Below are 27,638 nucleotides of genomic sequence, written 5' to 3'. Positions count from 1 at the left end.
TCCCGAGAGAGACCAGGTGTACAGAGACTGGCTTAGGGGTGTGGCTAGGAAGCTTGGCACCAGCTCTTGGGTCAAGAGTCTGGCCCTGAGGTTCACAAGCGCGGGAACGTGCTCCCAAGGGCTGCTCCTGCTCCTGCAGGCATCTCCCGGCTGCCCAGCGGTGGCATCCACTTTAAGTGTTCTCTCTCTCCGGCCATCCCTCAGACAGGCCCTCCCACTGCCTCACCTTTGCCCTCTAATTGCCCTGATCTCATCCCGGCTCCATAGCTGTGTTTAAAGTCCACCTCTGGGGAACACAGATTGAGTGTGCCCGATAATCCCGTTCCTGTCCTGCCTCACATCCGGCCCGGGGGGCTGAGTACCTGGACTTCCTGGGACACCGGCTGGGGTCTGAGGACAGGGCTCCGTACCTACCTGTCTGCAAGATGAAGCTAGCCACCAGCTTCTTGGTTTTGTGGCTCGGCCTGGGAGGGGGCCTGGCTCAGAGCGACCCCAGCCCCAAAGCAGAGGAGTCCTACTCTGACTGGGGCCTGCGGCACCTCCGGGGCAGCTTCGAATCTGTCAACAGCTACTTTGATTCCTTCCTGGAGCTGCTGGGAGGGAAGAACGGAGTCTGTCAATACAGGTGCCGATACGGTGAGTGGGCGGTTTCGCTTCTGGTAAAAACCTGTCAGGGGGATCCATCAGCAGCCCCCACGGGTCACAATCTGTCACACACTCTGTCTCGTGTAATCTACCTCTTAGGTGGTGTGGCCAGATTGAGCAAACAAAAATACTGGACACCCAGAGAAATCCGAAATTCAAATAAACAACTAATTTGTTAGGACAAGTATGTCCAGTGAAATATTTGGGATCTACTTATCCTGAGAAATTACCCGTGGTTTATCGGGAACTCGCATTTCACTGAGCTTCCTGTGAAGCCTTCCCAGTGAAGCCTTCCCAGGGTCGGTTTGACGTGGCTTGTTGGGAGGCAGAGGAAAGGTGGCAGGGAGTGGGGAAAAAAGAGCTGAGGGTCTATGAGGGGTTCTTAAGGAAGAAAATCCAAGCTGCACCTTGGTTGGAAATTCTGCCAGGGAGTGATTCCTGTTCTGTGACTCTGAAAGCCTGGGAAAGATTCTGCCTTCCCCTACTGCTGTTCACCCCTTCCTCTGGGCTCTGCCAGCCTGGGATGGGCATCAATTTGCTCAACTCTCCAGAAGTAGGGGTCCCTGCACTGCTGCCCCAGTCAGCCATGGTAGCAGGGGTTGGGGACAGCCTGCTGCTCCTCAGACCACACACCAGAGGCAGAATCGTGAGCCAGTGGGAGCACCTACCCCTTTCTCACCTGAGTTGCAAAGAGGGTGAATGGAAAGCCAGGGTACATATCAAGCTTCCCAAGAGAAGCCCCTGGGGCCGGTTCCCCCTTCACTCTGTTCAGAAGTCAGTTAAGGGAAACAGAATGCAGAGCCCTGGGTCTCACCCAGGTGACATGGTATGATTTCCCTAGTGGATGAAAATGTTTTTAAACATGGTGTGCGGGATTGAACCCAGGCCTTTCGCTTGCTAAACACAGCTCTACCACTGAGCTGTACTCTCAGCCTGAGAATGCTTTCGAGTGTACAGTCTCATTAGTTTGATGGTTTCATTTATCCAGTGTTCCCTCATGGGATTCGAGTTGAAAATGGCAAGCCAATAATTTAGCCTAGCAGCAAAATGCACTTGAGAAATATTCTCCCCAAACACTCAATGGATAAAACTCGGCTTTCCAGAAACAAACAAAAAGCTACATACTTGGATTCACCACTAGCAGGAGAGATGGTTTCTGTACACACTTAAAAGAGACTGAGAGATAATGGTTAGCCATAGCTTCAGAACCCAGAGTTCTGTAGTAGAGACGTTTTAACCATATAGGGACACAACTGAAAAATGGACACTGCATTTCAGTGAAAATTTCACAGGCTAGCAGCCTGGTCTGCACATGCACCCACCTGGACCCTGAGTCACAAACTCATCCGAGGTGGGTTGAAGAAATGCAGAAGCCAGGTGGTTTGTTTACACCAGTCCAGTTTGTATTGATGAGGCAGGAAAGGGTTAACTCACTTCAGGGGTTTGAATCAACACAGGTGTTTTCACTAATATCTGTGCTAGCAAAGAGCTAACAGCATCCCCCCCTCCCTTTAGGATATCTAGAACCAAACCCTCTTCTTTCTTCTCTAGCAAAATGGTATCAAAGATTTTATCACATTTTGGTTGCAGAGCCTGTAGCCTGCCTAGGCCCAGGTCAGCAGCAAGTGGTGGGGGATGGGAACAGTCAACAGAGAGATAACAGGAAGGCAAATAACTGCGCTCACTCTGTGCAAAACAGAACCCGCTCAAGGAGGGGCCTGAAAGCCACTTAGGAAAACAGGGGTGTAAGCCTTGTTACCTTTGGAACCCGGGGGAGCCAAGAACCGGGAGACTGCCCAAACAGGACAAAACATCTTCTCAAGCTGATTGTGAATCAAGCAATCTATCAAACAGAAATCACTGTGTCCCAGTTCCCTTCTGGTTTGCTTTGTGACATAACTCGTGCACAAAGCTTCTCACTTTGAAGCCGTAACTCTCAAGCTCTGGGTTGCCTCCACAGGTCCCACACCTCGGCCCCTGGCTTATTTAAACAATTGCTGGCCCCACCCGCTCACGTTTCTGATGGGTGGGTGTGGTCAGATAATTTGCGTTTCTAAGGATTTGCACGTCAGATGGTCCTGATACAGGTCCTGGGTCCGCACTGCAAAAAAAATCTACTTTCATAACTAAGTTCACCAGAAGGAACATTTTAGCAACAGTGTACCAGAAAAAAAAAATTACATTCGATAGGTGCTTATGTGAAGCATAGGTTCTCTACCAGGCTTCACATTAGAATCAGCGGGGAGGGTTTTTTTTTTTTCCAATCAAAACATTATTACATTTTTTATTTAATAAACATACAAGTCACACAAATTAAGTACAACAGGAAGAGGCCCTCCCAAATTAATGGCTTCTGGAAAATATATTTTCTTTCATTGACTACAAAATGTTTAAGGGAAAAGTAAATGCCAATTAAAATTCTGACTTGTGTCACCTGAAAACAGGGTCTTAGTAGAAACCTTTTTCTAGTTGGAGATGTGTTAGATACTAAGACCACGTGATTTTAAGTTTTACATGGTAGGGTGGTGAGCACGCATGTCCAGTTAGGGCTGGAGTTTTAGAATGTGTATTAACTTCAAAGGAAGATTCTGTTCCAAGTTATTGAAAAATTTCAGTGTTGGTACGGTTTTCCTCCAGCGACTCTTATCATTCGTTTGGCTGACCTGGCACATCTGCTCCTCACGGCCTAGCATCAGACTCACAGTCCTGATAATCCACTTGCCTACTTCTAATATGCCTCAGTCCACCAACATTTCCAGACACATTTCTGTTCCTTCCTCCCTGATTCAAGTTACTCTATCTTGTCATTCACCATTCTTTCCCTGAATATTCCCCCCTTTCCCTCCGGCAATTAAAGGTGAAAATGGCTAAGTCAACTAAAATTTCATCCCTGGCTGGCACAAAACCTGACACAGGTGTTCCTGTTCAGCAGGGATCTGCAGCACCACGCGCAGCAGCCAGCCTCCTGTCTCTCCTAGGGCCTGGAGTGTCCTGGTGGATCTTCTACCAGTTTAATTTTATGGTCTAGAACGTGGAGTGCTTCTTTTCCTTTCCACTGGATAACTCATGTTCTTACACGACCGAGTCCAAGGACAGCTCTGTCACAGAAGCTGAGAGCTGTGATGTCACTCTTAGGCAACTTCCTGACAGTGGGGGCTGAGGACTGAGCTGAGGCTGAGAACAAACACTCTTTGGACATCTCTTGTAGATATTTTCAGAGGTCCTAGTCCAGGGAAGCCTGGCTCCAATCATCCGGGCTCAAGATGAGGCTGAACATCATGGCAGGAGAGTGTGGCAGTGGCAAGCAGCTCACATTACGATCAGGAAGTAGAGAGCAGTTGGGGAGTTTTTTAAAGTCCTGACACCAACCATTTAAATCAGAACTTCTGTGGGTGAACCCAGACATCAGCATTTTAATTGGTGGTTAGTTGTCCAGGTGACTACCGAGTACAGACAAGGTAAAGGAGCACTACCCCAAGATGTCACTCTCAGACAATTTCAGCCCCTACTTTAAATCATTCTGGCTGGCAGAGGTGGGTTTGTATCCTGGCAGCCCGGTTGCAGCTTGTCCAGACAGCTTTCCACACTTCATATAGTTAAAGCAATTCATTTTTCATGTCAACACAAAAATTGTGCTTAAAGGATTGGGCTATAAATATGATGAGATTCAGTAACTACACAGCTGGTATTAAGGGAGCTATTGCCAGGAGACAAAATCTCCTTGAGAATCATTTTTGGAAATACACATTTCTTTTCTCATACTGGAGATTCTGATTCTGTGGGTCTATGGTATGACCCTGAAGCCCCTCTTTTTTTGGGGGGTGTTGGTGTTTGGGATGGAACCCAGCACCTTACACAGACTAGGCATGTCGTCTACCACTGAGCTACACCCCTAACTTCATGGAGCTGCACTGTAACAGTGGTCCTTGAATCAAACTTTGAGAAATCCTAATAATAAACAATCTATGAGTTTGAAATTTGGGGATGAAATCCCATTGCTTGTTACCTTGGGTGAGTTGCCTGACTCTGTTAACCTCAGTTCCTCATATGTATTAAAAGAACATTGAGAGTATCACCTATCTCACACGGTTATTGTGAGAATTAAAGGCAATATATCAGGAATTAGTGGTATGTATGGAGAATGGTAGGTATCCAAAACATTTTATAAATGTCACCACAAAGACAATAGCGAAAAGGTTCACTGCAGTCAGGTTCTTCCCCAAGTCCCAGTGGCTGGACAGCATCCTCTCAGCTTCTGGAAGAGGTATCTAAGTGTTCTCTGCCCTACAAAGTTCTCTGGAGTACAGACAAGGTAAAGGAGCACTACCCCAAGATGTCACTCTCAGACAATTTGGAGTAGAGTTTCTGTGCCTTGTAAATACTGTCCGCACTGTCCCACTTTTGAAAAAGACCTTGAGATGAATTCTTCTTGGATTTAGTTCTAAGGGGAAAAAAATCTTTAAAGTATCTTAAAGTATCAATCTTTAAAAAAAAAAATTTAATTGACAAATAATAATAGTGTCTACTTATGAAATACAATATGATGTTTTGACCAATTTCCATTCTATTTGATCTATTTCTATTTCTTTTAGCTTGTAATCAAGCTAATTAACATAACCCATCACTTCTCCAACTTATTTTTTTATGGTGAGAATATTAGCAATCTGTTCTTTTCACAATTTTGAGATATGCAGTACATTGTCATTAGCCATGGTCATCCAGCAGTATCATAGATCACTAAAAGATATCTCCTGTATAACTGGAACTTGTACTCTTTTATCAACATCTCCTTTTTCTCCATTCCTCCCCCGCCCCCCATCCCTGCAACCTCTGGTCACCTCCTTTCTACTCTGCTTCTTGAGATCAATTTTTTTTAGGTTTCATATATAAGTAAGATCATATAGTTTTTGTCTTTCTAGCTTATTCAGTGTAATGTCCTCCAGTTTCATATATGTTGTAAATAATGACAGAATTTCCTTGTATAAAGCTGAATAATATTTATTATGTATATGCACCATTTTTTTATCCCAGCGTCTGTTGATGGACACTTTGTTTGCTTTCACATCTTGGCTATAGTGAATAAAGCTGTAGTGAGCATGATAATTTCAATTCCTTTGGATATATACTAGTAGTATATGATAGTTCTACTTTTAGTTTTCTGAGGAAACTCCATGCTGTTTACAAAATGGCTGCACTAATTTACATTCTCACTGATGGTGTATATACTCATCAACACTTGTTATCAATTGTCTTTTCTATGATAGCCATTTTAGCTACTGCACTGTGATTGTAATTTGTATTTCCCTGATGACTGCAGAGGCTGAGAATCTTTTCATGTACTCGTTGACCATTCTTTTGGGAAATGTCTGTTCAGATCTTTTCCCATTCTCAAGTCAGGTTATTTGTTTTCCCATTCTTGTGTTGTTTGGATTCCTTTATATATTTTGGATATTAGCCCCTTATCAGATGTATGGCTTGCAAATATTTTCTCCCAATTTACAGATTGTCTCTCCATTCTGTTAATTGTTCCCTTTGCTGTCCAGAAGCTTTTTGGTTTGTTGTAAATCAGTCTTTTTGTTTTATCTTGTTTTTTTCAGAGACAGTTTTATATGTCTGAAACCTTAGAGCAAATTTTTATGAAATTCAAGTTCGTATATTTAGGAGGAGTGAATTCACAGCCTTTAAAAGATTCTCCAGGGGATTCATAGCCTGAATAAAGAATATTGCCACTGGTTTGGAAGCACATACATTGCCCCAGGCTAGGATGACCAACCTCCCAGTTTGCTGAGGATGGAGGTAGACGAAAGCTCCTGGGATGTGGGGCTTTCAGTACTAAGCAGGGACAGTTCCAGGCAAACCAGGACAAGTGGGTCACCCCACCTCATGCAGGCTTAATCCATTTTAGCAACTGAAACAGTCCATGTGTCTGCTCTGACCCATCACTGGCTCAGGTATTTAAGCGCTTCTGGAGGCAGGCGGCGCATGAGGTGCGCATGCGTTTCATATAAAGAAACCTGCGTCCTCGCGAGCACCTCTGGGGGAACCAGCTGGGTGGGGAGAATGGATCCACCCTCCTGGAAGGTCACGGTCCCTACCCTTGACCTAGGACATAAAGTCCTACAAGTTTTTACTGTTCATTTCAGTGATGAAACTGGAGAAAGGCTGGCCCAGCAGGCAGTGTGCGCGGCTGGGAGGAGGGCCCCGGTTTCATGGCTAACTCTGCTCCCCTCTCTCCCTCCTAGTTGTCTTTCAAGTCTTTTATGGTGTTTCACTTTATTCAGAAGGTTTTCAACTTTATGAGATCAAATCTGTTAGTCTCTTTCTTTACGGCCTCTGAATTTTATGTCTTGATTACAAAACCATCCTCACTTCAAGATCATAACAACACTGCAATTTTTTTTCTGCGCCTTAGCTGATACATAAGAGATGAGTGTGGCTGCGTTCCAATACAATTGCTTTATGGGCACTAAAGTTTGAATTTCATATAATTTTCACATGTCATAAAATATTATCCTTGTTTTGACTTTACCCCCCCAACCATTTAAAAATATAAAAACCACTTTGAGTTGGCAGGTTACCCAAAATAGCCACCATTTGCCAGCCCCAAAAGTCGAACTGCAAGTTGTCAGCCTACTGCTCCTGCAAACAGTCCAAGTCAGAAGATAAAAGCAGTTTGTGGACATAGCACATTATTGATGCCTAGACTTAAAGCACCAAGCTGTAAACAACTTAAACTATAATTTGAGGATCTGGTATATTATTTCTGCCTAGACTCAAAACATCACTTCTTTTTTTTACCCTACAAGCAACTCTCTTAAGCAGAATTTCTATAGTTAATGTAAAATATTAAATATAATAAAAATAACCTTCACCACCTGCAGGTCAGATAGGAATTTCATTCCATTATCATTCAAACTGTGATATCAGAGTTTTATCTGTGAGTTCTCAGGTGCAGAAAGGCAGAGGGTAACCCAGGAAGCTGCAGGAGTCTGCTGCAAATGCCCTTTACCAGCAAAGCTATTAAATAAAAAAGATGTCACATCATCAAATTTAGACGTTTGTTTCTCTGTTTAAATTTTTCTTCCTGCCAAGTGTGACAGTATACTTCTGTATTCCCAGGTACCTGGGAGGCTGAGGCAGGAGGATCACTTAAGCCCAGGAGTTAGGGGCCAGCCTGAACAATATAGTGAAACCCTGTCTTAAAAACAAAACAAAACAAAAAACTTAGAATTTTCTTCCTGATATCTATAAACATAGTATATGTAGACTATTTATAAAATAATAATCTGAAGAAATTTTTAAGAATTAAAATCACTGTAGTCTCACTTCCAAGAAATAATCACATTAATTGTATGGTAATGGTGTGATTGTTTTCATGTGTGCAATTTGATTATGAATGTTGCTTAATACACTCTACCTGTGAGACACACACACACACACACACACACACACACACACACGGCAGGTTAATGGCATTATCAATGGCAAACGACAGTTCTCAACTTTAAAAAGTACCACTGGGATGGTTGGAGGGCTGGCAGACTCCATCATTAAATTCATTACCAATAACAAGAAATGCTGGGTGGAAATTAAACATAAAAAAACAAACAAAACAAAAACAAAACAAAACAAAAAAAAAAAAAACAATACACACTCAAACTAGTATGAAATAAAGGGAAATCTTCAAGTTCCCCAAACAAAGAGGAGAAGAAAAGCCGAGCTGGTGAGCAGCGAGGCAGCTGCAGCGCCCCTCGGGTTTTTCGTCGGGGAACACGGGAGACTCCATGGGATTGTATTGCTCAGTGGAAATGGAACCTTCACCCATGGGAACGGAAGAGCCGGCAGGAAGCTGAGCAACTGAGGCACAGCCTAGCCGGTTGAAAAGCTCCACCCTGCTCCAAGCAACGCCTTCCACCCCCTTAGGGCTGCAGGTAGAATAAAAAGCACCAACAAAAGTCACTCCCCCAAGCATATGCAGGCACGTGAGGAGTCTGAATCCATACGGAATGGAAAAGTGTCCTGGTGTGAGCATGCCCAGCCAAGCGATGAACATAAATACAGGTGTCACAACTACCTTGGGCATGCTGGAGCCACAGAAGCCTTTGAGGAATACTCCCTAGATGACCCAGGGCACAGTAGTTCCCCGGAAAACCAAGCCGACTGAAAATGAACTCTCACTGAAATATTACACCCATGCGAACAAATAATCCACCATGAAACAGAGAATCTACAGACACTAAAAATGAGAATTAGCTCCCCAAGGATTGGAGATAACGACATAACAAGAATATTTGAAATTATTAAATAAGAGGAGCAGAAATTAGATTTTAACAATTCAATGAAAATGAGTACACATATTTAAAAGAACCAAATAGAACTCTAAGAAAAGAAAGTTATAACTTTTAAAAGAAAAATCTCAGTGGATGGACCAACTAGCAGGATCAACCAACTTAAAGAAAACTAGTAAAATGGAAAAAGGATTTCATGAAGATTGCCAATACACAGAGAAAAAATGAAAGTACACATATGAAAAAGATGAAAATTATGAAACGGAGATTAAGACACATGAAGGACAGGATAAAAAAAGATTGAACATTCTGAAAGAGGAAAAACTAAGTACAAAGAGGAAAAGAAATATTTATATTTATGCAGTGACTGCAAATTTTCCAGAATTAAAAGAAACTCAAGTCCTCAGAATGTTCCAAGCAGGATAAGGAGAAATACTCCACATCTATTCACTGTAATGAAATTATGAGGATGTAGAAAACTTGCAATCATTGTGCATTGCTGGTAAGAATAAAAAACAGTACTGCTGTTATGGAAAACAGTTTAGTGGCTCCTAAAAAGTTAAACAGAATTACCTCACAAGCCAGGAATTCTGTTCTGTAGATATGTACCTCCAAAGAATTGAAAACCAAGATTTAAACAAAACTTTTGCACAGTTTTTCATAATAGCACTGTTCACAATGACCAAGAGGCAGAAACAATCCAAATGTCCTTTAATGAATAAATAAACTGTGGTAAATGCTATGAAATGGAATATTAGTCAACCGTACTAATACATACTACAATACAGATGAACTCTGAAAATATTATGGTAAGTGAAAGAAGGCAGTCACAGAGTATACACTGTACCATTTCATTTATTTGAAATATCAAGATAGATAAATCTGCAGGGCACGGTGGCACATGCCTGTAATCCCAGTGGCTCAGGAGGCTGAGGCAGGAGGATTGAGAGTTCAAAGCCAGTCTCAGCAATTTAGTAAGTCCCTTAGCAACTGAGCAAGAATCCAACTCTAAAATAAAATAATTAAAAAAAATAGGGCTGGGGAATGTGATTCAGTGGTAACCCCCACCCCCACCCTGGCCCCTGTTCAAACCCTGGTACAAAAAAAAAAAAAAAAAAATCCACAGAGATAGACAGCAGATTAGTGGTTTCCAGGGGTTGGGGGCAGAAGCAAATGAGGCTTGTTATGAAGTGCTTATGTGTCCCTGACAAATTCATATGTTGAAACTCTAATCCCCAGTGGGGTTTTATTCTGAGGCACAGCCTTTGGGAGGTAAGACCCCCCAAGATGGGATTAGTGTCCTTAAAAGAGACAGAGACTCTGGCTCTCTCTTTACTACATGAGGATACAAGAGGACCATGGCCATCCTCAAACCAGGAAGAGGCGCCATCAGACATAGAGTCTGCTGGGCACTGACCTGGAAATTCCCAGCCTCCAGAATTTTGAGGAATAAATTTCTGTTGTTTAGGCCATCCGGTTTAAACTTTTATTTTTTATGTCATTTTTATTATAGCAGCCCGAATCGACTGAGATGGGGAATAACTGCTTCATGGTACAATGTCTCCTTTGGGAATGCTGGAAATGTTTGGAATTAGAGGAAACGGTTGTACAACATTGTGAATGTATTGAATTGTATTCCTTAAAATGATATTTTTATTCTATGTGAATTTCAACTCAATAAAAATAGATTTCATCAAGAGAGTTTTAAAAAAACATAGAGAATAGGAGAAAATATTTGCAAACCATATATCTGAAAAGCACTTGTTTCCAGTGTACTTAAAGGACTCTGAGAATTCAACAGTTAAAAAAAATAGAATAATTATAGATCAGGTAGAGGATTTGAATAAACATTTTTCCAAAGAAGATATATTAATGGTCAACATAATCATTAGGGAGAAGCAAATCATAACTACCATGAAATACCATTTCACACCCACTAGGGTGGCTATTATCAAAAAGACAGATAATAAATGGGTGTTAGCATGTGAACAAATTGAAACCCACATATGTGGCTGATGGGAATGTGGAAGTAATCACTGTGAAAAACAGTCTGTTAGTAACTCAGAATGTTTAACAGTGACCATATGACCCAGCAATCCCACACCTGTGGAAAAAAGAAGTGTATGTCCCCTAAAAACTGTATCTAAATATTTGTAGCAGTATTTTTTTAATGTTTTTTCCCCACATTTTTTATTGGTGCATTATAGTTGTACATAATGATAGGATCTATTGTTACATATTTGTACATGCACACAATATAACAGTGTAACTTGACCTATATCACTTCCCAATACTGTAATTTCTTTGAATTTTGAAAGCAATCAATTATAAAGGTTGATATTGAAAGTATACCAGATGACATAAGGGAAAGGTCAAGCTTCCTGAACTGGGGTTATTCCTGTCTTTTCTAAAGATAACTAAAAATATTTTGGTACATCAAAATTCTATCCAGCAAACATTTGTGAACAACTTTCTGTATCCCAAGCTTTGTAGCAGTATTGATCATTATAGCCCAAAGTGAAAACAACCTGATGAATGAATAAACAAAATATGGTCTGTCTATATACTGGAATATTTTTTGGCAATAAAAAGAAATGAAGTACTGATACTACCATGTGGATGAACCCTGAAAACATTATTCTAAGGGAAAGAAGCTAGAGACGAAAGGCCACGTACTGTACGGTCTAGTCTATGTGAGATGGCTGGATTATTTATTGAGGCACAAAGTTCATTTAGTGATTGCCCAGGGCTAGAGCAGCGGGATGAAGAGAAATTGCTAATGGATACCGGGTTTCTTTTTTGAGGTGATAAACATGTTCTAATAGATCGTGGTATTGCTCGCACAACACTGAATATACCCAAACCATTGAATTATACATGTTAAATGAGTGAATGTATGATATGTGAATTATATTTCAATCAAGCAATCATAGAAAAAATGTAATAAAAAAGTCCAAATCATAATGACCACTGCAATAGTTATATGTTATTGAGTAACAAATTACCCACAACCTAGCAGCTTAAAATAGCAAATGTGATATCGCACAGTTTCTGAGGGTCAGGTAATTGCAGTGACTTTACTGGGTAGCTGTGGCTGAGTTTCTCCTAAGGTCATAGCCAGGTTTGCCAGAGACATCGCCATCTCTGAGGATTTGAGTGGGGCTGAGAATCCCCTTTCAATTCACATGACTAGTGGCAGGAGGTTTGAGTTCTTTGCCACATGGCCTTTCCATATGGCTGTTCATGACTTATCGTCCCCCAGAGTGGATGATGACAGAGAGAGAGAGAGAGAGAGAGAGAGAGAGAGAGAGAGAGAGAGAGAGAGAGAGAGAGAGGAACTACTTGAGCCTAGGACAGAAGCCACAGTCTTTTATAACCTATCTTAGAAGCAACATACCTCCAACTCTGCTGTATTCTCTTGGTCACACAGACCAATTCTGTGACAAGACACAGGGTATGAACACCAGAACATGGGGATCATTGGGTTGTCTTGGTCTATAATCTTACACCACACGTTGTACCACAGCAACAAATACCCCAGCATACCGTGGCAGGAACTGCTTGTTGTCCCCTAATATCCATTCTTCCCTTTTCTTTAGTGATAAGATCCTCCTCTCACTTTTCTGCCAGGTTCCTGGCTGTTCACATTGAATAAAGACTTCATTTCTTAGCCCACCTGCCAACTAGGAGATGACATTGGATGAAGCTCTAGCCAAAGGGAAGGAAGAGGAAGTGATGTATGTAATGTTCTAAAGTGTCTTTACTAAAGAGAAGAACTGAACCCTTCTAACTCCTTCCATCCTGTTGCTGGTCATATGGATAGGGGAGGAGGGGGCAAGGTACCATTTTGGACTAGAGAGCCAGGGCTACATACTAAGTCTGGTAGACCAGAAATCTAGACGCATCCTGGGTTCCAGAAAAGTGCAAACTTCCCATACTAGCCTTATGAGCCTTACTCCTGGATGAGTAAGGCCCTAAAAAATACAAGTATATAGGAGATAAAATAGATGTGTGGAGAAAATCGTAATGCTCTATTGAAGGACTAAAGGATGAACTAAGTAAATACAGGGCAGTACTATGCCCATGTTTAGGAAGACTGAATAGCCTAAAAAGTCTGTTGTCTCCAAATTAATCTATAAATTCAATGGATTTTTTAAATCAAAGTCTTAACACTATTTCTTGTATAACTTATTAAGTTGACTTTAAACTTCACATGCTAGAGTGAAGGTCCAAGAATAATGCAATTTTGAGGACTATTAAGGAGGGAGGACTTTAAAGCACAGACATATTATTTAAAATTAAAATAGGAAGATGGGTGCAAGGGGCTTCAACTGTACCCAGACCTGCACCCAAACCGTAATTGAAACAAATTCAGCAAACGTTAACGTGCATTATGTTTGTAATACTGAGCAAATGAGTGTTTATTTCTCTGATTTTTATTCAGTTTTGAAACATTTCATAAATATGTTTATGAATAATTAAAAATAAAATCCTTGGTAGGAGAAGATTAAAGAAAACCAACGAACATACCATGTGCCTCACTCTGAGGTTTGATTCTTATGGTGTTTCCTCAGTCTTGTGCTTAATCTTGCATCTCCTAAAAAGAGGCAGAGACACGGAAGTAGAATGTGGGCTTTGGAGACAGGAAATCTAAATTTATACCTATTTCCCCTACCTACTACATGACCTTAGATAACTATGCAACGTCTTACTCTTCCTTTTCCTTATTGGAATAATGGGATAAAATGCCCACTGCAGATGGTTGTCCTGAGGTCACCTCAGGTCAAGGTTATCTTTCCGTGTGATGATCACCACTGACACAAGCGACAAAGCTTCTCTCTACACATTTACAAGATCATAGAACAACTCAAAACCATGTAGGAGAAGCCAAGAAAGAGCTTTCAGATTGTTTCTGCTTAGTTCAATGATTCAGATGCCTAAAATATTGCACCAGGTGTTTTCTTTGCTCTTTGATTAATAATGTTTTGTATATATCTATGAAATTTTGCTAAACTTCCTTCTAGTCAGTGTTTTTTGTTTGTTTGTTTTGTTTGTTTGTTTGGGACTGAGGATTGAACCCAGAGGTGCTTAACCACTGAGTCACATCACCAGCCCATTTTTATACTTTATTTAGAGACAGGGTCTTGCTGAGTTGCTGAGGACCTCTCTAAGCAACTGAGGCTGATTTTGAACTCACGATCCTCCTGCCTCAGCCTCTGGAGTCTCTGGGATTACAGGCATGTGTCACCCTGCCTAGCCTCAAGTCAGTCTTAAATGCCTTTGCAATACTGTTAAAATTCTGATTCTGGGGGCTGGGGATATAGCTCAGTTGGCAGAGTGCTTGCCTTACAAGCACAAGGCCCTGGGTTCAATCCCTAGTACCACCAAAAAAAAAAAAAAAAAAGATTCTGATTCCATGAGTGTGTGACAAATTGGTGTTCCACTCACTATGGCTTATTTATTTTTCTTTTTATTTATTTGTTTTTAGTTGTAGAGGGACACAATATCTTTATTTTCTTTATTTATTTTTATGCAGTGCTGAGAATCCAACCCAGTGCCTCACACATACTAGACAAACGCTCTATCACTGAGCCCCAATCCCAGCCCCATGGCCTACGGGTTTACAGCAGCCTGAGGAATATAAAGCCATGAGTTTAGCTTGCTTTTGCCGTAAGCCTTCCAAGGTCATGCACAGGAGACACATTAGAACTAAAAATTGTTATTAAATAAGTGCTCATAAAATTCTTTGAGGTTAGGAGAAAATTTGTCTGAAGGTTATTGTTCTTTTATGACATCATCCTTGTCACCACCTATTTCATGTGAATATCTGGTGAGGAATGATGATTTTTAAAGGGAAAATAGAATATGCTTTTAGAAAATCTTTGCCTGAGGAATGTTCCCGAATGCTTGATTTCTAAATATTTCTTCCTGCTTCTTTCCTCTCTTCCCTCTGCTAGGAAAGGCACCAATGCCCAGACCTGGCTACAAACCCCAGGAGCCCAACGGCTGCAGCTCCTATTTCCTGGGTCTCAAGGTACCAGAAAGTGTATGTACTGCGAGCATTACATTCTTGGTTAATTGGTTTTAACTAAGAGTAATCCAAGAGTTATCACTGATGGAAGTGATCATTTATGAAGTCTTACTGAGCAACATAATTAGGTATTTTAAATTAGATCTGGGGGAAGGGAGAAAATTCTCATAGAAGATATCTGATTTCCTTTTCTCAGAGATCGATGTCCCTCAGATAAGCCCCTGGTAGTGGATTAGAACTTTGAAGTCACCACTGCAAACACCTGCCAACACTTGGGGTATCAAAACATCATTTAAAATAAGTCTGACAAGTTTCACTTATTTAAATTAATGAGCCATTTCAGTGATGTGCTGGTACTGCCACTGAGAGCTGATTATTTTAATTATATCAGTCTGACTTTTGCAAACCACGAATTTCACTTTGATAGTGTCAACTCAGCTATGTTTGGAGGATTGACATCAAAGATATTCGCAGTCACACCCCCCAGCTGCTTGCTAAATGTTTATTAGCACATCGCTGATTCTTTCATGAACTGTTGGACTCCCTACATTTCCTTTAAGATTTGGGAGCCCTTTTACCTTCTTCACTGTAAAATAGAAACTTCATGTAAAATGTAGCTGGAGGGATTTCCTTATAAACTATGATTTTGAATAGTGTCTTAATAAGGTCACTTGATTTTACTACTGATTCAAAGATTTTGCTTTGCAATTTTTTTTTTTTTTTTTTTTTTTTTTTTTTTGGTATTAGGGATTGAACTCAGGGGCATTTAACCACTGAGTCACATTCCCCAGACCTTTTGTATATTTAGACAGGGTCTCACGGAGTTGCTTAGGACTTCAATAAGTTGCTGAGGCTGGCTTTGAACTTGTGTTCCTCCTGCCTCAGCCTCCTGAGCCAGTGGGATTACAGGTGTGCACCACTGCGCTTGGCTACTTTGCAGTAATTTTCTAAGCAGCATAATGTTTATTCTTTTAACTAAAATGTTGCTCACATGTGGGACATTTCATGCAAATTATAAGAGGATTCCTTTCCCTCAAGATGATTTTCATCTATATGTCAGAAGTGTGTCTTAATATACTAATTTTGTTACAAAAAGAATTTTTTTTTTTTTTTTTTTTTTTTTTTGTGGTACTGGGGATCGAACTCAGGGCCTTGTGCTTGCGAGGCAAGCACTCTACCAGCTGAGCTATCTCCCCAGCCCACAAAAAGAATTTTGACTGCCATTGGCTAGATTTCCTTTCTTTCTTTATAATACCTTTATTTTATTTATTTATTTATTTATGGTGCTAGGCAAGTGCTCTACCACTAAGCCACAAACCCAGCCCATATTTTCTTTTTTAAAAAATATCTTTATTTAATTTATTTTTATGTGGTGCTGAGGATCAAATCCAGTGACTCATGCATGTCACCCCAGCCCCCCAGATTTTCTTAATAAACGTATAAATCCATATGTCTTGGGGAGGGTATCCTCTTAGAGATGTGTACCCTGTATCCTGCACAACCTGGATGCTCAGTCTTGTCTACAATCGTTAGAAAGTTACGGACACCAATGTTCTTAGAAATTTTCTTTGAAAATTCTTTCAAATATAAATTTATATTAGAGAAACCATGCATTTTTGGCTATCAATCTAATAGGTAGGAAATGGGTCACAATTTTTTATAGAACTGATGACTAAAAAACAAGCAGTCCGACTCCTGGGTATTTATCCTAATGAATTAGTCTCTGAACTATAGTGACACACGCATTCCCATGTTTACAGCAGCACAATGCATAATAGCCAAACTATGGAACCAGCCCAGGTGTCAACGGATGAACAGATAAAAGAGTTTTATTCAGCCATAAAGAAAAATGAAAATCATGTCATTAACAGGAAAATGAATGGAATTAGAGATCGTTATGTTAAACAAAATAAGCCAAACTCAGAAGGTCAAGGGTCCTATGTTTTCTGTCATATGTGGAAGCTAGAGAGGAAAAGGGAAAGAAAGGTGGGGGGTGGGGCGCATTCATGAAAATCAAAGGGAGATCAGTAGAGGAAAGGGACTAGGGAATGGGAGAGGGGGAGGGAGCGGGAAGTGCTGGGGAGTGACATCCACCCAATTGATACTGTTACATTGTGCTCATTAGGAATGAGAAACAACAACCCTGTCATTATGTACGACTATAATGCACCAATTTTAAAAAGTAGCAAAAAACTCAAGTGGTATGCACTCTGTTATTTAGAACTAGTTCAAGAATTTCCAATTAAATCAAATTGAATGATGGTTACTATACTCATCTAATCCCAGCTGCCTCTATCTTATGTACTTTTAGTTCTGGTGACGGGGACAGCAAAATCTTTTACCTTAGGTATCAGATAATGGGAATTTTTCCAGAATTATAGCATCCAGGTCTTTGCCTCATTTTTTTAAATGAATTTTAAAAAAAATATTTTTTAGATGTTGATGGACCTTTATTTTATCCATTAATTTATATGAGGTACTGAGAATTGAACCCAGTGCCTCACACATGATAAGTAAGTGCTCTACCACTGAGCCACAACCCCAGACCCTAAAAGGGCAATTTTTTTTTTTCCATGCTGGGGATCTGTGCTTGCAAGGAATGCTCTCTACCAACTGAGCTATATCCCCAGCCCTAAAAGGGCATTTTTAATGATTAAAGTCCTTATGCTGCTTTAGATATGGAAAATGGAATAAAAAAAATCAAATAAGAGAACATTTGGGCTGGGGTTGTGACTCAGTGGTAGAGCACTTGCCTAGTACATGTGAGGTGCTGGGTTCGATTCTCAGCACTGCATAAAAAAATAAATCAATAAAATAAAGGTATTGTAACCATCTACACCTAAAAATATTTTTAAAAAATTTTAAATAAGAGAACATTTAAAGACACCTAGAGGAAAGGATCTATCATCACTGGATATTCATTCCTCACCCATACTCTGGAGCCAGATTTGCCCAGCCCCATCCAACTCTAAGTTATCAGAAAACTGCAAAAGATTCTAAGATGCTCTACTTACATCCAGACCCACTCTTTCCAATCTTTTATATACAACACAGTGATTACTCTTCTTGGGTTACTGTTGTAATCATGGCTCTTCCTTGCTCAAGATTCCTTACCAAATCTAACTAGATACTTTGGAAGTCAAAGCCATTTATCAACTTGCCCTTCTCCCTAATTAAAAAGCAAAAAAACCCAAAAAACTACTTTTGTTTTGTTTTGTGGTGTTGGGGATTGAACCCAGGGCCTTACACATGCTAGGCAAGTTCTCTAGTACTGAGCTACCCAATCCCCAAGCCTGAAAAAGTTGTCTAAGTACACACATGCACCTATACACCTGCACATGTTCTCTCCCTGCTAAGATGTTTGAAACACTAAGTTGATTTGCTCACATAGGATCTGCTCATTTATCTATCTGCTGTATCCTAAGTCAGTCCTCATCTCTAAAAAATCCTTTCTATCTTCTCTTAAAACCACCTAAAAATAAATTCCTGTTTCATAACGGTCAGGGTGGTATTCTATGATCTTAGTTACTCAGTTTATGCCACAACATTTACAGTTATTTATAGAACTCTGTGTGTGTGTGTGTGTGTGTGTGTGTGTGTGTGTGTGATGTGGTTTGGTCAACAGCTGTGTGTTCTGCACCCCACTCTGTTCCCCGACACACATATGGAACAACACCTTTAAGACGGTGCTATATGGGATGGGTGGGTCCCTGAGAAATGCTGGTGATCTCTCTCTCTTTTTTTTTTTTTTTTCTTCTGATTCTCAAAGTTCCTTTATTATTTTTCAATTTATTCTTTTTAGATATACATGACAGTAGAGTGTATTTTGACATATTATGCATACATGGAGTATAACTTATTCTAATTAGGTTGTACGTGATGTGGAGTTCCCCTGGCTGAGGATCTCTTGAAGGATGAATCTTTTTCTACTCTCTGAGTTTCCTCAAACAGAATCTCAGATGGAAATGTTAGCCTAAGTGTTCGTGGAATTTGGAGGTCCTGCGGCTCTGTGTTCTTGGCCTCCCTCTGGCCTCTATTTTCATCCCCGAAGCTGCCTGCAGGTTTGAAAATGACTGACATCTCAGTGAAAACTGGGCTGGAGTCGTTTGTTATACTATTAAGCGACTAATAATCAAAACCTAGCAGCAGGGCCCCTCAGCCTACCCTGCCCAGCGGTGGTGCCTCTGAATCATCTGAATCCACAACGGCATTTGAGAACTGGATAAATACCAAGCTGGGTGAGGTTTTCTAAGGTCTCCGGTCTAAACGTGGCACTTTTCTCCTTCTCTCTTTCTCTTCCCTTTTACAGATGGACTTGGGCATTCCGGCCATGACCAAGTGCTGCAACCAGCTGGACGTCTGCTACGACACTTGTGGTGCCAACAAATATCGCTGCGATGCTAAATTCCGATGGTGTCTCCACTCGATCTGCTCCGACCTTAAGCGGAGCCTGGGCTTTGTCTCCAAAGTGGAAGGTAGGTATCCTAAGGACACTGGCTGGTGACAGGGTTCGGTCTTGTTTTCACACAGTGAGGTCGCCAGAGCCCCCTTTACTCAAAGAGATTGCCAGAACTCAGGGAGCTTTCTCTCTGGAACACTAGGACCAGGCAGGAAAGGCTGAGGGAAGATTCTGGGCTCCCCTTCAGGAAAGTTCTGGGTCCTGCCCATGGGCTGCTGGCACTGCCCCTGGTGGAAAGGACCACACCAAAGTCTTCCCAGAGAAATAAAAAACCGTCCTTGAAGACAGAAGAAAGAGTTGCCCAACTGGCCTGAGTTATCCATTCCACCACTAAATAATTTTCCATATCAAGAGTTATGCTACATAACGGGACCACTGATTTGCTTTAGCCCATATATATATATATATATATATAAACATATGTATACACACACATATATATATATACACACACACATATATGTGTATGTATATGTATGTATTTTGTTGACAGGGTAGGAATTTTTTGAAAACTTTTTTTTGTCTAAAGGCTTCTCTGTACTTCAGAATAATTATTTTAAAACACTACTTAGCTACTCAGTTTCCAGCACTGACTCTGTACTTTTATTTCCCTAGTTTTAATCTCTTAGCTTCTGAAGCCAGGACATTACATCCGGGCATTACTATTTTACAGTTTTAGATGGTAAAGGTTGAAATGCAGGCTTATAAAGAGCTGGCCCCACGCCACAGAGAACAGCAGCTGGAGAAAGACTCTCGGATCAGTGTCCGGAGGGCAACCCCAGATTGGAAGTGTAAGGACCTGAAACCGTGAATAATTAATCGGCCCCTGTAAAAGGGACAGTCACTCTATCCTGTATCTACAAAGGGTGAAAAAAACCCTGCTGTTAATCTAAGGTCGGGTCAAGTGACTGTCTCCAAGTCATGTCCTATTGATTTTTTCTCCTAAAAATATCTCCTTGATATCCCACTCACCTGGTTGCTGCAGATTAGCCCAGTCTCTGTGTCTGCCAATCTATTCTATCCACTGGGACCAGCTACGTTTTTAATACCACGTGAATCTGATCATCTCTATCCCCCGTTAAAGTCATTCAGTAGTCTTCTCTTCCTTAATGTAAGGTGCTTTCCTGTTTGACCCTGGCTTACTTCTTCCACCATCACCTTGGATATTTAGGATTTCTCTCCTGACAGTTGCCCCTGCAAACCACTTGGACTAATGACCCAAACCTTTCTGCCCCTCTGCTTGGAACACCCTGCCCATCTATCTGTTGGTGTTGTTGAAACAGCTTTATTAAGCTGTAGTTCATATACAACTCACTCACCTAAGTGCTTGTTAATATGTTCACAGAATTACACAATCAGCCCTATAATACATTTCAGAACATAGTCATCATCCCCAAAAGGCACTTCATAGCTATCAGTGGTCACCCCCAAACTGCCTGCTCAGCTCAAGGCAACCAAGAATCTACTCAATAGATTTGTCTATTCTGAATCTATCTCATTCCTTTTTATTGATGAATAATATTCCACTGTATGACTTTAACATTTTTTTTAAAAATCCATGTATCCATTGAATGATATTTGGGTTATTTCCATCTTTTGGCTAAGCTACTGCTGCCATGAACATTCATGTATGAGTTTTTATGGGAACTATGTTTTAATTTCTCTTAGGTATAAACTAAGAGAGAAATTGCTTGGTAATATGGTAATTCTATGTTTAATTGTTTGAAGAATTGCCAAACTGTCTTACCAAATAACTGCACCATTTTATACTCTTACCAGCAATGTACACAGGTTCCAATTTCTTTGCATCTTCACCAACATTTGTTATTATCTGTTTTCTTTTTTAAATTATAGACCCTAGTGCTTGTGAAGTAGTATCTCACTGTGGATTTGATTTGCATATCTGTGGCAATTAATAATGTTGAGCATCTTTTTCTGTGCTTATTGGCCACTGCATATATGTTTAGGAGAACTGTCTATTCAGATTCTTTGATCCTTTTAAAATTGAGTTTTAATCTTTTTATTTTTGAGTTGTAAAAGTTCTCCTGGTTCTTTGACAGATATGATCTGCAAATATTTTCTTCTATTTTTCTCATTTTCTTTTTTAAACTTTTTATTTAATTTTTTATTTTTTACAGACTGCATTTTGATTCATTGTACACAAATGGGGTACAACTTTTCATTTTTATGATTGTACACAATGTAGATTCACACCATTCATGTAATCATACATGTACATAGGGTAATAATGTCTGTCTCAGTCCACTATCTTTCCTTCCCCTATCCCCTCCTGCCCCATTTCCCTCTACACCATTCTAAGTTCCTCCATTCTTCTCTTGCCCCCTCCGCCATCCCCCAACCCCCATTATGTATCATCATCCACTTATCAGAGAAAACATTTGACCTTTGGACTTGGCTTATTTTACTTAGCATGATATTCTCCAACTACATCCATTTACCAGCAAATGCCATAATTTTATTCTTCTTTAAGGCTGAATAATATTCCATTGTGTATATATACCACAGTTTTTTTATCCATTCATCAGTTGAAGGGCATCTCAGTTGGTTCCACAATCTAGCTATTCTGAATTGAGCAACTATGAACATTGATGTGGCTGCATCACTGTAATATGCTGATTTTAAGTCCTTTGGGTATAAACCAAGGAGTGGGATAGCTGGGTCAAATGGTGGGTCCATTCCAAGTTTTTTGAGGAATCTCCATACTGCTTTCCAGAGTGACTGCACCAATTTGCAACTCCACCAGCAATGTACGATTGTGCCTTTTTTCCCCACATCCACGCCAACATTTATTTTTACTTGCGTTCTTGATCATAGCCATTCTAATTTGAGTTAGATGAAATCTTAGGGTGGTTTTAATTTGCATTTCTCTAATTACCATGGATGATGAACACTTTTTCATATATTTGTTGATCACCTGTATATCTTTTTCTGTGAAGTGTCTGCCCATTTCCTTAGCCCATTTATTGATTGGGTTCTTTGCATTTTTGGTGTAAAGTTTTTTAAGTTCTTTATAAACTTTGGAGATGAGTGCTCTGTCTGAAGTGTGTGTGGAAAATATTTTCTCCCACTCTGTAGGCTCTCTTTTCACATTCTTGATTGTTTCCATTGCTGAGAAAAAACTTTTTAGTTTGAGTCCATCCCATTTATTGGTTTGCTTTTATTTCTTATGCTCTGGGGGTCTTGTTAAGGAAGTTTGGTCCTAAGCCAACATGATGGAAATTTGGGCCTACTTTTTCTTCTGTTTGCTGAAGGGTCAGGTCTAATTCATTAGATCCATTTTGAGTTGAGTTTTGTGTGGGGTGAGAGATAGGGGTTTAGTTTCATTTTACTGCATATGGATTTCCAGTTTTCTCAGCACCATTTGTTGAAGAGGCTATCTTTTCTCCATTGTATGTTTTTGGCACCTTTGTCTAGTGTGAGGTTACTGTACTTATGTGGGTGTGTCTCCGTGTTCTCTATCCTGTACCATTGGTTACCTGTCTATTTTGGTGCCAGTACCATGCCATTTTTGTTACTATTGCTCTATAGCAGAGTTTAAGATCTGGTATAATGATACCCCCTGCATCACTCTTCCTGTCCAGAATTGCTTTGGCTATTCTGGATCTTTTGTTTTTCCAGATGAAGTTCATGATTGCTTTCTCTATTTCTATGAGGAATGTCATTGGGAATTGTGTTAAATCTGTATAGTGCCTTTGGAAGTATGGCCATTTTGCCAATATTAATTCTGCCTATCCAAGAACTTGGGAGAGTTTTCCATCTTCTAAGGTTTTCTTCCTTTCTTTAGTGTTCTGTAGTTTTCATTGTAGAGGTCTTTCACTTTTTTGTTAGATTGATTCTCAAGTATTTTATTTTTTTTGAGGCTACTGTAAATGGAATAGTTTTCCTAATTTCTCTTTCAGAGGATTCATCACTTATGAATAGAAATGCATTAGATTTATGCGTGTTGATTTTATATCCTGCTATTTTGCTGAATTCATTTATTAGTTCTAGAAGTTTTCTGGTGGAGTTTTCTGGATCCTCTAAATGTAGAATCATGTCATCTGCAAATAGTGGTAGCTTGACTTCTTCTTTTCTGATTCTTATCCCTTTAATTTCTTTGGTATTTTTCTCATTTTCTTATGGTATTATTTGCAGCACAGAAGTTTTAATTTTGATTGAGTTCCATTTATTTATTTATTTTTCTTTTGTCACTTGTACTTTGGTGTCCTGTATAGTAATAAGTGTGCCTACCCCATGTCCAGAAGATTTACTGGGTTTTTTGTTTTTTGGTTTTTTTTTTTAGAGAGATATATGTTTTAGCTGTGGTCTATAATCCATTTCAAGAATCTGGCTTCATTTTTTCTTAAAAAGTATAAACTCACTGATTTATTAAAATTTGAATCCAAGTATTCATGATTTTAAAACCTCAACAAAGTAAAGAGGAATTTCATCTAACAAAACATCTACACTACAGTTTATATATATATATATATATATATATATATATATATATATATATCTACCATTGAGATACATTCAAAGTCCTTTTAATTTTTTTATAGTTTTTATTTTGATTTTTCTCTTTTCAAAATCTTTACTTGTTCTTTTGAGTTATACATGACGGTCGAATCTATTTTGATACATTATGCAAACATGGCTTCACTCTTTTCTATGTAGATATTCAGCTGTTTAAGCATCATTTGTTGAAAAGACTGTTCTTTCCCACACTCTGACAAAAATCAAATGATAATGAATGTAAGGACTTATTTCTAGACTTTTAATTCTATTCCATTGATCCATGTCAGGGCCACTCTGTCTTTATTAACATAAATTTATAATAAATCCTGAAATCAAGAAGCATCCTTAAATCTCAATTTTTGTCAAGATTATTTTGCACACTCTGGTTCCCTTGCATTTCCATTGAATTTTAGGAGCAATTTGTTAATTTCTATGAGAAATGGATAACTGTACGGATAGAGCTTTTGTTGACTCAATTTGAGGAATATTGCCACCTTTACAAAATTATGTTTTCTGATCAGGGAATGTGAATCTCTTTCTATTTATTTAGGTCTCCCTTAATTTCTTTCAGTAACATGTTACAGTTTTTGTGGTCAAGTCTTGCACGTCTTTTATTAAATTCATTCCTGTTTTATTCTCTTTTTTTTGGTACTGGGGATTGAACCCAAGGGTGCTTAACCACTGAGCCACATCACTAGCCTTTTCTATATTTTATTTTGAGAAGGGTCTTACTACATTGCTTAGACCCTTGCTAAGTTGCTGAGGCTGGCTTTGAACTCACAAGCCTCCTTCCGCAGCCACCAGAGTCGTTGGATTATGAGTGTACATCACCACACCTGGCCTATTTTATTCTTTTTGATGCTATTATAAATGGAATTGTCATTTTAATTTTAATGTCAGAGCACTTACTAAAAATGCATAGGAATAAAATTGATTGATATTTACAAATTAATTTTATATCCCGCAACCTAGCTGAACTCATTTATTAGTTCTAATAGATTTTTAATAGATTCCTTAGGCTTTTCCTGCATATATATATACACACACAGTCATCTACATGTTATTTTCCCTTCTAATTTGAGTGCCTTTTACTTCTCTCTCTTGCCTAGTTCTAACTGGTTAGGAGGATGTGTTCAGAGTGGACATTCTAGTCTTCTTCCTCACCTCAGGGTAAAAGCATTCAGTCTTTTCCCATGGAGTGGGATTTTAGCTTGTCTTTTCTTTGGAAGTTCTTTCCTAGTTTGTTGAGTGTTTTCATCATGAAAATGTGTTGAATTTTTTCCCACATTTTTCTGCATCATGTGCTATTTGTCCCTTATTCTACTGACTTGTAGTCTGTATTAACTGACTTTGGTCTGTTAAACCAACCTTGCATTCTTAAGATAAACCCCACTTGGTCGTGCTGTAATGCTCTTTTATATTATACTAGATTCAGTTTATTAGTTGAAGATTGTTGACTGAAGTTTATTGACTGAAGATTTTCACCTATATTCCTAAGAGATATTGCAGGATAGTTTGTTATTCTTGTGATGTCTTTGTCTGGTTTTGGTATTAGAGTAATATTGACCTCACTGGGCAACAGTTCCTCTTTTAGTAAATTTTGGAAGAGTTTGGAAAAGATTGTTATTAATGTCTGGCAAAATTCCCTAGTGGTATATTTGTGGGAATTTTTAAATGACTGATTCAAGAACTTGAATTAGTAATTGTATGTATATATACTAGAAATCTATTCACATTTTCTTTTTTTCTTTTTCTTTTTTTTTTTTTTTTGGGTGCTGGGGATCGAACCCAGGGCCTTGTGCTTACAAGGCAAGCACTCTACTGGACTGAGCTATCTCCCCAGCCCCACTATTCACATTTTCTAAATTTCTCCTTGAGTCAGCTTCTGCAATGTATGTCTTTCCAGGACTTCATCCATTTCCTTTAAGTCATGTAATTTGGGGCATACAATTATTCATAGTATTCCCTTACAATCCTCTTTATTTCTGTAAGATTAGCAGTGATATTCCTCTTTAATTCCTGAATATAGAAATTTGAGTCTGTTCTCTGTCAGTCTAGCTAAAAGTTTGTCAACACTTTTTGCTCTTTTCAATAAACTAATTTTTATTAGTATATCATTCCCATGCCATGAAATTCACTCTTTTAAAGTGTATGATTCAGTGGATTTTAATGTATTCATTAAAGAGTTGTGCGTGATCACCACAGTCTAATTCCAGAACATTTTCATTAACCTCCAAAGAAATTAGCAATCACTCCTCACTGCCCTCCTCCACAGCCCCGGCAAGTGCTCTCTGCCTTTTTGCATGACCTACCTTGGACATTTCATGTAAGTGGGATCACACCCTTTGTGTCTGGCCTCTTTGACTTCCCACAACATTTTCAAGATTCATCCAAGTTGTAGCATGTCTCAGGACTTTATTTTCCTGATCATTCTTGAAGTTGAAACAGATATCTTACTTCCTCTGAGATGCCTTTCCTAAGACTCCTTGCCCCAAAGGATCAGAGACCTTTTCAGGGGGCTCCCCCACCTCCTTGGGGTTACTGTCGTCATGGTGTAGTGGAACTCCCTATGGACCTGCCCATCCTGTCCACCGCCTGGTGGGGTCCTTGAGTTGGGGATGATGCCTTTTGTCTCTGTACCCCTGGCACCTAAGAGAATGGCTGACCGACACGCTCACATTCAAGTGTTTTTCGATCAGGGAATGACTGAGTGTACTCGAACAGGGAAAGCTGCAGGGAACCGTGGTCGTGTCATCGAGGGAGTATCCTGTGGGGCAGTGAACTGAGCAGGACCGGAGATTCTGATTACTCCCCACTATTTTGATCAGGGGGTCCCACAAATGAAAGGCACCTCAAAGTGTTTTCTACTTTATTGGATTGGATGGTAGTTTTTCTTTAAAAAGTCTGTCTTAAATGCGTGCTTTTCCTTTTAATTCTGTATTCGGATGACTGGCCCCACTCCTGCTTGGGTATCATGTCATCCTTGAAAATACCCTGTCTCCTCACAATGATACCACTAGGGAGAGTCCTCTGTGTTCACCTTTATATATCTCTTCTTCTTTTTCAAGTAGCCTGTGATTCTCTGGCTGACACCGTGTTCAATACCGTATGGACCTTGGGCTGCCGACCCTTTATGAATAGCCAACGTGCAGCGTGCATCTGTGCAGAAGAGGAGAAAGAAGAATTATGAGGATGAGGCGATTCCTTCCTGGTTCCGAGTGACATCACAGCCGTCAGTCTCAGAGAGGCTGACACGGCAGATGTGTGTCAGCCTTTCTTCCACCAGTTTGGATACCATAAAGCAGGAGAAAGGAAACAGCAAGTTGAATCACTTGAGGAAAGTTGAGAAAGAGATGTGGAGAGACTGAAGGCTGTACTTCACTTGAACTCTGATCTCGCAGCCGAGGCACGTGTGCCTGGAAACTCAGTTCTCAGCTTAAAGATGAAACTACAAACAAGCTCTTCTATCTCTGGACCTGATCATGACATTCATACGTGAAATTCTGGGGAATCCAACCAGTTGCAAAGCAATGACTTTCCTCTGGCCCATGTTTCAGTTGCCAGCAAGCACCTCATGTTTAATAAAGTGTACTTTTTAGAAAATTTGAAAAGAGATGAATGAATTCCATTATCACTTATCTTTCTATTTCACTTAGAAGAGAACAGAACCCAGACCGGTAAGTTTCTCTATGACAAC

The 27,638-nt window shown here is 39.8% G+C and overlaps 1 protein-coding gene and 1 non-coding gene across 4 annotated transcripts; both read left to right on the top strand.

Moving 5' to 3' along the window:
• Window positions 1–290: 290 nt before the first annotated feature.
• On the top strand, window positions 291–27,534 carry Pla2g12b (phospholipase A2 group XIIB). 3 transcript variants are annotated; one of them, XM_047554071.1, is made up of 4 exons: window positions 291–636; window positions 14,891–14,967; window positions 19,274–19,439; window positions 27,010–27,534. In XM_047554071.1, the coding sequence occupies exons 1-4, from the start codon at window positions 426–428 to the stop codon at window positions 27,129–27,131; spliced, it is 576 nt and encodes a 191-aa protein (XP_047410027.1). In that variant the 5' UTR covers window positions 291–425; the 3' UTR covers window positions 27,132–27,534. The 3 variants fall into 3 exon arrangements, with proteins under 3 accessions (XP_047410027.1, XP_047410026.1, XP_047410025.1); XM_047554070.1 differs by having other exon boundaries at window positions 14,891–14,979; window positions 27,013–27,534; XM_047554069.1 differs by having other exon boundaries at window positions 14,891–14,979.
• Trnav-uac (transfer RNA valine (anticodon UAC)) lies at window positions 14,248–14,320 on the top strand. The gene has a single exon. It is a non-coding gene; the product is annotated as a tRNA-Val (tRNA).
• Window positions 27,535–27,638: the final 104 nt, after the last annotated feature.

This window comes from Sciurus carolinensis, chromosome 5, assembly GCF_902686445.1.
Source record: "Sciurus carolinensis chromosome 5, mSciCar1.2, whole genome shotgun sequence".
Classification (NCBI taxonomy): domain Eukaryota; kingdom Metazoa; phylum Chordata; class Mammalia; order Rodentia; family Sciuridae; genus Sciurus; species Sciurus carolinensis.
The sequence above is the reverse complement of the archived record's forward strand: the minus strand, read 5'-3'. Positions and strand labels throughout refer to the sequence as shown.